Source organism: Schistocerca piceifrons, chromosome 4, assembly GCF_021461385.2.
Source record: "Schistocerca piceifrons isolate TAMUIC-IGC-003096 chromosome 4, iqSchPice1.1, whole genome shotgun sequence".
NCBI lineage: Eukaryota > Metazoa > Arthropoda > Insecta > Orthoptera > Acrididae > Schistocerca > Schistocerca piceifrons.
The window spans coordinates 214,144,850-214,158,592 of record NC_060141.1 but is presented as its reverse complement, the minus strand read 5'-3'; the positions used below and the strand labels follow the sequence as shown (position 1 = coordinate 214,158,592).

The 13,743-nt window shown below is 38.5% G+C and overlaps 1 protein-coding gene across 2 annotated transcripts in view; it reads right to left on the bottom strand.

The window, feature by feature from the left end:
• Nucleotides 1-13,743, bottom strand: part of LOC124795458 (phosphatidylinositol 4-kinase type 2-beta) — a 44,691-nt gene that overhangs the window by 19,829 nt on the left and 11,119 nt on the right. For both annotated transcript variants that reach the window (XM_047259486.1, XM_047259485.1), the window contains exons 4-6: nucleotides 4,879-5,010; nucleotides 4,513-4,758; nucleotides 2,556-2,783 (exon numbers count right to left, since the gene is read on the bottom strand). In XM_047259486.1, coding sequence (XP_047115442.1) covers nucleotides 2,556-2,783; nucleotides 4,513-4,758; nucleotides 4,879-5,010 — 606 coding nt within the window. The remainder of the gene's footprint in view (nucleotides 1-2,555; nucleotides 2,784-4,512; nucleotides 4,759-4,878; nucleotides 5,011-13,743) is intronic.

Sequence of the window (13,743 nt, the reverse complement as noted above, 5' to 3'; positions counted from 1 at the left end):
TAATTAGAAAGTGAAGATTGAACTAATAGTACAATATTATGACGGTTTCCTCAAAAGCCACTCAACTGATGTTTAGGACTGCTATTACTTTCCATTTATATAAAAGACCTGGTGGACAGTGTGAGAAGCAAACTGCGGCTGTTTGCTGATGGTGCTATGGTCTACGAGAAGCTGTTGTTGAGTGACTGCAGGAGGATACAAGATGACATAGTCAAAATTTCTAGTTGGTGTGATTAATGGCAGTAAGCTCTAAATGTAGAGAAATATAAGTCAATATAATAAAGGGAAACATTCCACGTGGGAAAAATATATCTAAAAACACAGATGATGTGACTTACCGAACGAAAGTGCTGGCAGGTCGATAGACACACAAACAAACACAAACATACACACAAAATTCAAGCTTTCGCAACAAACTGTTGCCTCATCAGGAAAGAAGAGGGAAGGAGAGGGAAAGACGAAAGGATGTGGGTTTTAAGGGAGAGGGTAAGGAGTCATTCCAATCCCGGGAGCGGAAAGACTTACCTTAGGGGGAAAAAAGGGACAGGTATACACTCGTGTGCGCACACACACACACACACACACACACACACACACACACACACACACACACACACATCCGCACATACACAGACACAAGCAGACATTTGTAAAGGCCTTTACAAATGTCTGCTTGTGTCTGTGTATGTGCGGATGGATGTGTGTGTGTGTGTGTGTGTGTGTGTGTGTGTGTGTGTGTGTGTGTGTGTGTGTGTGTACGCGCGAGCGTATACCTGTCCCTTTTTTCCTCCTAAGGTAAGTCTTTCCGCTCCCGGGATTGGAATGACTCCTTACCCTCTCCCTTAAAACCCACATCCTTTCGTCTTTCCCTCTCCTTCCCTCTTCTTTCCTGATGAGGCAACAGTTTGTTGTGAAAGCTTGAATTTTGTGTGTATGTTTGTGTGCCTATCGACCTGCCAGCACTTTCGTTCGGTAAGTCACATCATCTGTGTTTTTAGAAATATAAGTTAATATATCTAAAAACAAAGATGATGTGACTTACCAAACGAAAGCGCTGGCTGGTCGATAGACACACAAACAAACACAAACATACACACAAAATTCAAGCTTTCGCAACCAACGGTTGCTTCATCAGGAAAGAGGGAAGGAGAGGGAAAGACGAAAGGATGTCACATCCTTTTTTCCCACTGCTGTAGTTTTGAGTGGAACAGGAAAGAAAATGACTAGCAGTGGTACAGGGTCTCCCCATAACGGGCCTTATGGTGGCTTGTGGAGTATGTATGTATGTATGTATGTATGTACATGTAGATCAGACTCTGCAGAGCTCCCATACTGAAGGAACTCAAGTGTACAGCTCTGTCATCATGGCTGTTTTCATCTTGGAGGACAAGAGTGTCCACAGCGTACATTAAAAAGCAACATTCAATCACCAGAAATCTTAATATAAACAAACTTGATCATGTTCATGATAACCTGAATGTATGTACCCAAGTCGTGGTACAGAAAACATCCTGCTAACAACTTTAATTACACCATCCACATACTGTGGGTTAAATGCCTCCCTGAGAATGGTATGACTGTCGAAACAGCTTTGGCCAATAGACAATGCACATAAGGATTGACCAATAACCTCTGTAGTCTCTGCACTTTGCTTATCTTGCAATTCAGTAGTTTAGTCGTAGGTCACTATTGCTGCATCTCAGTCAATATGAAAACAGACACAACCTCCTAGTGTCTGACAATGTACGGTTTAACAACGAGTTTTTACAGTTGCTTGTGCTCTGGCATGGCAGTTGTTGGAAAGGAGTCTACAGATGTGATCAGTTGTGAACACTTAGCTGAAGAAAGTTGTCTAAAGGTAGTGAAGTAATGGACTGAATGTTTTTGTCAGATGTTTGAAGATTACTGGATGGTAATCCACAAGTAGGGAATGTCATCTCGGACTGAAGCATTCACTAAAGATGCCATCTTATTCGAATCTTGTGGCACAATTTTTTATACTGTGATTCAATCAATTATCAAACAATGCCAAGGATGAAACAATCTATCACAGATAAGAAGAGGAGTAATCAGCAATTAAGCAAGCAATTAAGGGAGCTCATATTGTATATGTAATACAGAGTGTACAGCATTGAATTCAAACAAATCAGCAACTGGTCAACAAACCCCAACCCTGCAGCACAGTAACAAATTCAATATAACATCTGGTGAACACAATATGGTGATTGCTGCTTGAAGAACCAAAACAGAAATAAACAACACATTACACCAGAAGAAAATGTTATGATAATAGATTTTAATTGCTTGCTGCCAATTTCGTGTCGAAGAAGTAAGTTAAATATACACAACTATTAACAGTTCTTCCACAATCGTCAATGATCTCAGTACTGGAATGTCCTGTAACGAGTGAGGCCTTATACTGATGGTATATTACAGCTTCCTTAATAGAACCTCTACTAGTTATTTCACGGGTTTTATGCAACTGTAACTGTACAATGTTTTACTATCATTTAATTTACTGAAGCATCTGAGTTTGTACATTTGTCATTACTTACCTTGAACAGTAGGTAGAGATCATCACAAAGATCCTGAACAAAGTTCATATCAGACAGCTGAGGCAGAACAAGTTCTCTAATTTCTTTGCTGAATGGAACTTTAGCATAAGGCAGCCATGCCCAATGATATGGATATGCTCTCCACGAGTCAGGATGTTTAAAAGGGAATGCAAGACCATTATCTATAGCTGCTATATCTATCTCTGGTAGCTGAACAACATTCCATTCCTAGGAAAAAAGATCTACTATAAGTGATGAAACTAGTTTTATACATTGAGGTAACAGATACAAATCGTCCTGAGTAATCTTCTCTAAAACATAACAAGAATGGATATACAATTTCATTTCACTAGTTCTCAGAATATTACAAGTCAACAGCCAAAAATATCAGAAACAGGGAATAAAGTCTGATAAGAAGAGAGAAATTACTTGAAATATTTGTAGCGCATTATCACCAATGTACTAGCTTTCTTGGTTTTTATGAATACACATTCGAAGTGTGGGTGTTACAATCATTACGTTAATGTCTTCAAAATATCCCAGCATACACAAAAATTCTTGAAAAGGATCAACTATCTATCTATTCTTTTACTTTAATATACTTTTACCATCGTGTTCATATTACAAGAGTGCATCAAAACTTAAATGACTCTACTAACCAAGCGGCAGCTAAACACACACATAAAAGACCGTTGTGACTGGCAAGCTTTCGGAGCCAGTGGCTCCTTCTTCAGGCAGAAGGATTGAAGGGAAGGAAGAAGGGTGAAGGGAAACGATGGGAGAGATCTAGGAAAAGGGGTAGATTTCACTACAGTCACCCAGAACCACAGGTCAGGGATGAGAAGGAAAGAGTCTTTCCTTCCCCTTCAACCCTTCTGCCTGAAGAAGGAACCGCTGGCTCCAAAAGCTTGCCAATCACAAGAGTCTTTTATGTGTGTGTTTGCCACCACTTGCTAAGTAGATTTTTTTATCTATACAATTAAATAATTTTATCATTCTATACAATCAAATAATTTTATCAATAATCAATTGTTTTCATTGTTACAAACTCAAATGAAGATAGACTGAAAGTACATCCACTGCTTACCATTTCTCAAAGAGCCTAACATTCCATGTTCCAACACTGCTCAGGTTGACTAAAGGCCATCACCATTCTCTTCTTAACATAGCAAGATCTGACTATCACAGGTGTAACCTTATCTTCAACACTTAATTCTAGATCTGTACCTTGTTTGAAAACTATCATAAGAAAGCCAGGTTTTATCAGCTGTAACAGTGCAGTCCACATATTGTAACACAGCTTTTACATTTTTCTGAAGATTTATCTGCAGCGTCAGATATGACTTACCTTCAGTTCTACAGTCACAGTGTAGTAGTCACAAACAATACAACTTTGTGACTGTAACATTGTCTTACAGCATTATCTGAACTGAAAATTCAGAATGAACCAAAAATCCTTTTTTGGTGTAGCACATAGGGCCTATTCCTCATTTACCTCTAGCTTCCATACCGCAGAAGCATTCTATTCTATGACCAACAAAAATTAATGAAACGAGCAGTGAATGTCTTTGAGGGTGCAGTCAGTTATCAAATGGTCAGAACAATAAGATTTTCATACTGAAATGTCTCAACTGCTTGGAGACAATAGACAAGGCAGTGACTGATGTACTGACAACTTTAGAGCAAAGCTGATCTGAACATCTGCTCACTACTTTTTTTTGTGCAAATGAAGTCATTTTACAGTAATTAAGAGACCTTCATGCTACAAAAAATTTATGGGCTTGTTTGAACATGCACAGATTCAGTAAGAAGTTGCTCAGCTAAACCTTTACATTGCACAACCCTAACTGTTTTTCCTATTAGCCATAAATGACTTGCGAGAAAGAGAGAGAGAGAGAGAGAGAGAGAGAGAGAGAGAGAGAGAGAGAGAGAGAGAACCACAATAAGAAAAACTTACTGTTGCATCCAGCAATTCTCCACCATTTGAATTAATGTGTGACTGAATATTTGGTTGATCATATTTTATGAGCCAATTATCATTTCCTCGATCTGTATTTCTAATTATATAATCTAATACAACAAGCCGTTCAAACTTCAGCTGAAAATCTCGTTGAACTTTTGCAGGTAAAGGGTCCAATTCAAACCTCCTGAGCCAATAATCAGCATCCTTGTAACCATCCACAAATAACTGGAAAGACCCAACCTGAAAAATCAGATCAATTACAATTGAAAAAGCAGAATAATAAAATGTGATCCACCTACTCCTTGAAGTGAAAACGTGTAATCCATGCAGTCATTAGTTATTTTTATCAAGACACTTTACCTTCGGCCTAAGGCCTATTCTGTTGAAATGTCGTCCCACATTTGGAAACTGTGCCATAATCGCTCTCTTCATGCGTGCCTTTTCTCGATCAATGCGTGGATAATTGAATGTTTCACTTACCAATTTCACAACCTGAAACAAAATTATGGTAATAAAATGTGGAACTAGTTATTTTAAATGGGATGTTCATTCATTTGTCCAGTCAACAAAATTGAAAATTCTGGATGATGCAGCAATATGTAACACAGGCCAATGCAAAAGCTTGGAGCACAGAAAACTAGGTTTTAAGCACCCCCCCCCCCCCCCCCCCCCCCCACACACACACACACTGCAAGTCAGCTTTCAATTAACAGGAAGTGATCCAAACAAATGGAAAGTCTTTGAATCGTGTAACAGACTGTTACTCTACACCTAGTCAATGGATGCACTACTCTGGAGACCAAAAACACACACATCATTTCCAACACAGAATAGTAGCCAGTAAACTGACAACTCTTGAAACTAGGTGGTATATTCCATTTTAAAATTCAGAGAGGTTAACAGGGGAGACACACTCATTCTTAACAGTAAATGTATGTCATCAAAGCACAGAGAGAAACTTTTTAAAGTAAGGTACATTATCCATTTCTGAGGGAACAGTGAAGGAAAGGCATATTCCTATGCTGAATGCAAAATTAAACTGCGATATGTACACTGTTCATTACAAATTAGTTTTTAAGAGGTTAAATTAGTAGCATCTTTGAGAAATTTATTCTAATCCAACATTTGCAGTTTGAATTTTACTCTCAGCATTACTGATTTTGTTATCTGTGAGTGTCTGGAAAAAATAAGTTGTCCTGAGAATGGCAAGAATATAGTGACACACAAAATTAATTGTATTGTGCTTAGTTTTTCTAAAGCGGCAAACAAATTCAACTTAACAGTTGCTGTAGATATGGTGTGAAACATCCAGCTATACAAGGGAGCAACAAAAGTGGCAGCTGGAGGGGCACGTGTAGGAGGAGGGAGAGGGAAGAGAAATGAGTCTCATAACTGTGATATTTGCACAGTGAGATGTAAGCTATGTGTAGAAAGTTACTGTAATCATGGCCAAGACCAATATTTTTAAGCGTATGGTAGTTACTATAAAATGAAATCTGAAGTTAAAAATTTGCAAAGAAAAAAATGTTTGATAATTTTAAATAATGCACAACATGAACCTCTGCTGGGTGCACAATGATCAGGTGTGTGTGTGTGTGTGTGTGTGTGTGTGTGTGTGTGTGTGTATACACCACATGTTGTTAAGAATTACAAGGTGGTGTTACAGGCAACAGTGACTAAAACTGAATTATCGCCAAAGTATATCAATTTCTCACTACAGCAGAGGGCAGTTATTGTTGCCAAGCAACACTCTCAGGAAGGTTTCTGTAAGGAGACTAACTTTCATTAGCTGTCAACAGTCAATGGAAATGAATGCACGGAGCTATCTAAAACTGGGTCCTCTTCCTGTGTGACGCTCAGTATAGTAACCTCGAAGCAGCCTAAAGTAAAAGTAAGGCTGTCATCAAACTGAATGTTTGCTTTACTAGGCATGGTTCAGTTGCTGGAAGTACACCACTGCTTTCCTCTGGCCTTTGAACTGTCTTACCCACTCAGTTGCTGTGGGACCTGAACCACAGTGAATTCTGTATTTGTCACATTAACAAACATTGCCAGAGGTAAAAGAAGTGATAAATAACAGGTTAAAATCCGGGAGTATCCAGAGACTCAACCTGTGACCGTTGGATTTATAGTCTAGCACTTGCCGCTGAGCTGCTGAGGAGCCATGAAATATTAACAATAATTTCCCAGAAAATTATGCCATATTGAATAATTGAAATAAAGTTGTAATACTCACTTTACTGTCCAAAACTTTTACTGCTCACAACCTTCTGCCAAAAAAGATTAAAAATTATCTATTGCTCATGCTGTGAAACAATAATAGTTCTCCATGGAAATTAGTATCAGCCATGGTTCTGAATAAAAATTAAAATGTAACAGTTGTGAATGAACTTGGAACTGGTACAAGTCCAAGCACTACTAATTTGCTGGGCACACGTATTGAAAGTATGATATTACATTAAGTTTTACTAAGTCTGGCACTGATGGAAACCAGATGCTCAAAAGCCTAAGCATTATGCAACATAAGTCTAAATAAGTACTGATAAACAGCAGTGGCAGTTGTAGCTCACTTGCAGAGGCAAAGTCAGATAATATCAACAGAGAGGGACTGCTGTCAGGTAGCCTTACTTTTACTCACTTAAGGACAGTCGCATGGCCAGCCTGCAATATCAAAATGTTCAAATGTGTGTGAAATCTTATGGGACTTAACTGCTAAGGTCATCAGTCCCTAAGCTTACACACTACTTAACCTAAATTATCCTAAGGACAAACACACACGCCCATGCCCGAGGGAGGACTCGAACCTCCACTGGGATCAGTCGCACAGGCCATGACTGCAGCACCTTAGACCGCTCAGCTAATCCTGCGTGACCCTGCAATATCATCGACATTCCTACTGCAGATACCTTAGGCAGGTAAGGGCAATGTTACACATATTTCATGTGTCTGTACCTTCCATCTGCACATCCAACAGGATTATTTAGAAAGTGTGATGCACTAGCTTTGTGGTGTCCAGATGGTGACATTTGATAAGAAGACACTGTAAAAGTGAGGTCATTCAATTCATTTGCTGAACGGTCTATTTGTGCCTTTCAATTTGAATTCTGGTCAAGATTTAGGCGTAAGGGCATCACACCATTTACTTAGCTCATTTCCTGATCACTTCAACTTACCTTTATTTCTGCCACTTTCCACATTTTAGTTTTTGATTGGATTAGATGGGTTTTTGTTACACTCAGTTGTATAGTTCTAATGAAACCAGGATTCATTCTCTTCTGAAAAATCTACTCATCCCTCATTTTCAACTGAGACATGCATACTTGCATACAAGAATGAGTGCTCACTGATATTTAATAACATCATTTATGTACAACTGCAGTGAGTAATTTATAAACGTACAACAGCAACCTATTTGAACTAAGAGTCAAGTCCCATGGGAGCTTTTGGGGAACCTGTAAGGGAAGTGATTGAGATTGATATCATCATCATCACTACTCACTGTTCCACTTCAGTTAAATACGAGTCAAATAATTATGAAGTAATGTTTCTGATCCCATACCTCTGTAACCTGTAAAGAAATAATGAACGGTAATTTACTGAATTAATGCTTGTGTCAGAACACAAGAGGTTCTTGTCATCTTTTCCCCTTTCATCTTTGATGTAAATTCACAAATTGAATTTATGGTGCGGAAGGCCCTACCCTCTTTTTTTGTAGCACTGGAATGTTTTCATGACAACCACAGATCATTGTAGTTTACGGGATAATTGTGGAATTAAGTTTTCAGTGCAAATTGGTAAAATTTTTACTTGCTGTATGAACATTATGAGGTTGCAGAGTTAATAAATTATGTTTGTTGTATGGAAAAATAGGTTATTCAAATGAGTGGTCATCTGTATCACTTGTGTCAACATATGAAGTGACCTACATGTACAGTGAATTTGTTTAAGAGTTTTCATTCCAATGCATGAAAAATGTTTACAAATAATGTTAAAACAGTGCAATGAATAGATCAGTTGAAATCTTTTAAAACATGTAAATGTGCTATGGAATAAGAACATTATGAAAAATGTTACTCAGCCCACAGAGGTGTTGAGTGGTGAAAGGGCATAGCCTTCTTCCCAAGTAACTTCTGCTGCTATGTTCCTCCTCTGTGGGGTGAGTAACAATCTATCCATTTCATATTGTAGTTAATATACTTTCCAACTTGAAGAAATTGTTCCCAATGCGAAGTTCTTCGTACAGTCACTTCACAACAATTTAACTCTCAAAGGAAGACACCAAAGTAGAACATTTTAATTCTATTTCAAAAGCTATTTTTTCATCTCTGTCAACACCATACCACATGATTTTGTTTCATAACACAAATATAATCTAGCAGTTTGTGTTGGATTGTTCTACCTAATAGAATGGTTCACGATTGGAGGCACCCTTCATGATATACAGTTATTAAAAGGAAACATCTAATGAAACAGACCATTTCATAATAGGTGCAAGAAAGCATAGAGCTGCATGAAGAACATTTCACTGTCAAGAGGGCAATGCATGATATGTCAATGGCAGCTGTAGCAAGTTTTTATTGAAAGATATCTCACCAAACCCCAAGAAATTAAATTTGTATGTATAGCCTGTTAGTAGCACCAAAGTGTTCAGATACTCGTGGGTGAGATGGGATCTAGAGTCAAGCATAGCGAAGCAAAGGCAGAAATGTTTAACTCCATTATCCAATGTTCCTTGATGAAGGAAAATTGAGAAGTGTTGTCCAAATTGAATTCTCATAACACTTTAAAGACGATTAAAATAGATAATAGCAACAGTGGCACTGAGGAACAGCTTAAAAAAGCTGTCTAGAAGTAGATTAGCAGAAGTGATCCACAAAAATATAATCTAACATACTTGACACACATTTGTTGTAGGACCTTAGAACGAATTCTGAGCTAAAAAATAATGAGGAGTCTCAAACAGATGACCACCTTAAAGTTAACCAGCATGGATTCCCAGAACACTGATCATCTGGCGTCCACTTTCACTTTTCTCACTTGACATCCTGCAAGATAGGGACAAGGCAGTCAAGTGAATGCAGTATTTCTTGGCTTCCAAAAAATTTATGACTCAGTGCCGTACTTCCACTTATCAGAATTACAGTTGTGTGGTGTATGGAGTGAAAATTGTGAATGGATTAAGGAGTTTTTGCTGGTAGATTGCAGGATGTTACTTTGGAGGGAGCAATATTGACAGATGAAAGAGGAGGAGGAGATTAGTTTTTAATGCCTAGTTGACAACAAGGCCATTAGAGATGGAGCACACACTTTGATTAGGGACAGAGAGAGAAGGAAATCAGCCAGTCCCTTTTGAAGGAACAAACCTGGCATTTGCCTTAAGCAATTTCGGAAAATCACAGAAAACCTAAATCAGGAGATATATATATATAAAAACAAAGATGAGGTGACTTACCGAACAAAAGCGCTGGCAGGTCGATAGACACACAAACAAACACAAACATACACACAAAATTCAAGCTTTCGCAACAAACTGTTGCCTCATCAGGAAAGAGGGAAGGAGAGGGGAAGACGAAAGGAAGTGGGTTTTAAGGGAGAGGGTAAGGAGTCATTCCAATCCCGGGAGCGGAAAGACTTACCTTAGGGGGAAAAAAGGACAGGTATACACTCGCACATATCCATCTGTCTGTATGTATGGATGGATATGTGCGAGTGTATACCTGTCCTTTTTTCCCCCTAAGGTAAGTCTTTCCGCTCCCGGGATTGGAATGACTCCTTACCCTCTCCCTTAAAACCCACTTCCTTTCGTCTTCCCCTCTCCTTCCCTCTTTCCTGATGAGGCAACAGTTTGTTGCGAAAGCTTGAATTTTGTGTGTATGTTTGTGTGTCTGTCGACCTGCCAGCACTTTCATTTGGTAAGTCACTACATCTTTGTTTTTAGATATATTTTTCCTACGTGGAATGTTTCCCTCTATTTTTTTTTATATATATATATATATATAATTTAATGGCACAGGTATTCTGCAACACTGTAAAACTCTTTTTCAATGAGATAGTTTTTACGTTTCTTTGGAAAGGCGTCATCAAGTAAACTATCTTGCAAGTTTTTAGGCAGACTTCTTAGTAGTCTGATACCAGAGTACTGGGGTCCTTTTTCTAGCATTTCCAGTCAGTGGGGTATGTTCCGTACTTCATTCTTCCTTCTTGTATTGTGGGTGTGTACACTAGCATTTGTAATCCAGTCCTCACTACCTTTTGTGATGCACATTATTGTTTTGTATGTATACAACGATGAAAAAAGTAAGATACCTAACTTCTTGAAACAGTTTCTGCATGTTTCAGAGGTCTTTCTTCTTAAAATGGTCTTAATTGCTTTTTTTTGTAATGTGAACACTCATTTTGTCTCTTGTTTGTTTGAGTCCCCCCCTCCCCCCCCCCCCCCAGTCACTCCATACTGTAAGTATGGTTCAAAAAGTCTGTGATACACTGTAAACAGAAGGTTCTTGTCTGAATACCGTGATAGCTTCATCATTAAGAATGTGACAGAGCTCAGTTTCTTACAGACATTATTCATATGTTTTTTTTCCATTTCAGTTCATTATCCACAAGAATACTTAAAAATCTAGCAGATTCTACTTCTTCCAGCCTTGTTCCATCAACCTCTAAATCCATGTCTACAGCCTTCTCCTTGTTTTTAAACACTGCATACATAATCTCTTTTAGATTTATAACCAGTTCATTTTCCAACAGCCATTGAGCTGTGGCATTTGCAGATATGTATCCTCTTCTCTCAAGCTGTTCCATATTTTGGTCACTATTTAGTACTTTCATGTCATCAGCATACAATATTTTCTTTTCTTCCTCCTCGACACCTATATCATTAACAAACACATAAATAACAATGGACCCATTACCGAACCCTGCGGCACTCCATATCTGATGGGTTTGGTTTCTGATTGGTATGAGTTTCCTAATGATACATGCTGCTTGAGGTTGCACAAGTATGATTTTATCCATTCACCTGGTTGCCACCGAATGCCATTGTTCCCAAATTTTTGTATCAGCATTTCATGGCCAATGGTGTCAAATGCTTTTGAAAGATCCAGAAACACAGTAGAGACAAACTTTTTTTCATCTAAGGGCTGTAAAATGTATTCTGTTGGACTGGCAATTGCTGATTCTGTAGATTTACCCTATCTGAAACCTTGTTGTGAGGGTATGAGAATGTTATGTTTGTCCAAATAATTAACTAATCTATATCTAAAAACAAAGATGATGAGACTTACCAAACAAAAGCGCTGGCAGGTCGATAGACACACAAACAAACACAAACATACACACAAAATTCAAGCTTTCGCAACCAACGGTTGCTTCATCAGGAAAGAGGGAAGGAGAGGGAAAGACGAAAGGAAGTGGGTTTTAAGGGAGAGGGTAAGGAGTCATTCCAATCCCGGGAGCGGAAAGAGTTACCTTAGGGGGAAAAAAGGACAGGCACACACACACACACACACACACACACACACACACACACACACACACACACACACACTCCATCCGCACATACACAGACATAAGCAAAATGTCTGCTTGTGTCTGTGTATGTGTGTGTGTGTGTGTGTGTGTACCTATCCTTTTTTTCCCCCCTAAGGTAAGTCTTTCCGCTCCCGGGATTGGAATGACTCCTTACCCTCTCCCTTAAAACCCATTTCCTTTCGTCTTTACCTCTCCTTCCCTCTTTCCTGATGAGGCAACAGTTTGTTGTGAAAGCTTGAATTTTGTGTGTATGTATGTCTGTGTCTGTTTGTGTTTCTATCGACCTGCCAGCACTTTCGTATGGTAAGTCACATCATCTTTGTTTTTAAATGTAATTAACTAATCTGGTATACATAAGCATTTCTAGGATTTTCAAGAAACGTGATATAAGTTAAACTGGTCTGTAGTTGTTGGGGTCGTCCTTATCCCCTTCCTTGTACACTGGCATCACCTTCATTATCTTAAGTTTTTCTGGAAAAAGTCCACCTCTGAAAGAACAGTTTGCTATGTTCAGCAGTGGTGTTATTATCTGCTCACTTACCGGCCTTATTACATGGCTTCATATTTCATCATCACCAGCTGATTTCTTGGATTTCAGTTTCTATATAGTTTTCAGTAGTTCATCTTCCGTGACTGGTCTTACGAACATAGTACTGCATAATCTTTTTGGTACCTTAATACTCTTCTGTTTTTGACTATTTCTTTCAAATTTTAAGTTTTCTGCTACACTGATATAGTTATTATGAAGTATGTTTGCTATTTCCATACCATCTATGACCACTGTGTTGTCTATTTTCATTGACCTAATAACTTCTCTGTTTGACCCATCTTTTTCCTTTGTTTCAGCATGGTGCTTATGCTGTATATTAGTAACCCTGCAGACAATAATAATGGCAGTTATCTACAAGCAAGGACTGTTCAAAAAAGCTGCAGAAGTATTCAGTAAGACCTTGTACAATTTCAAAGGTTTGCAGAGACTGGCAACTTGGTTTAAATGTTTAGAAATGTAGAACTATGCACCTCATAAAATGTGAAAACTTATGTGTCCTATGACTACAATATCGGTAAGTCACAGTTGGGATAAGTAAGTCATACAAATATCTGTTGTTGTTGTGGTCTTCAGTCCTGAGACTGGTTTGATGCAGCTCTCCACGCTACTCTATCCTGTGCAAGCTTCTTCATCTCCCAGTACTTACTGCAACCTACATACTTCTGAATCTGCTTACTGTATTCATCTCTTGGTCTCCCTCTATGATTTTTACCCTCCACACTGCTCTCCAATGACTAAATTTGTGATCCCTTGATGCCTCAGAACATGAACTACCAACCGGTCCCTTCTTCTTGTCAAGTTGTGCCACAAACTACTCTTCTCCTCTATTCTATTCAATACCTCCTCATTAGTTACGTGATCTACCCATCTAATCTTCAGCATTCTCCTGTAGAACCACATTTCGAAATCTTCTATTCTCTTGTTGTCCAAACTATTTATCGTCCATGTTTCACTTACGTACACGGATACACTCCATACAAATACTTTCAGAAATGACTTCCTGACACTTAAATCTATACTTGATGTTAACAAATTCCTCTTCTTCAGAAACGCTTTCCTTGCCATTGCCAGTCTACATTTTATATCCTCTCTACTTCGACCATCATCAGTTATTTTGCTCCACAAATAGCAAAATTCCTTTAATA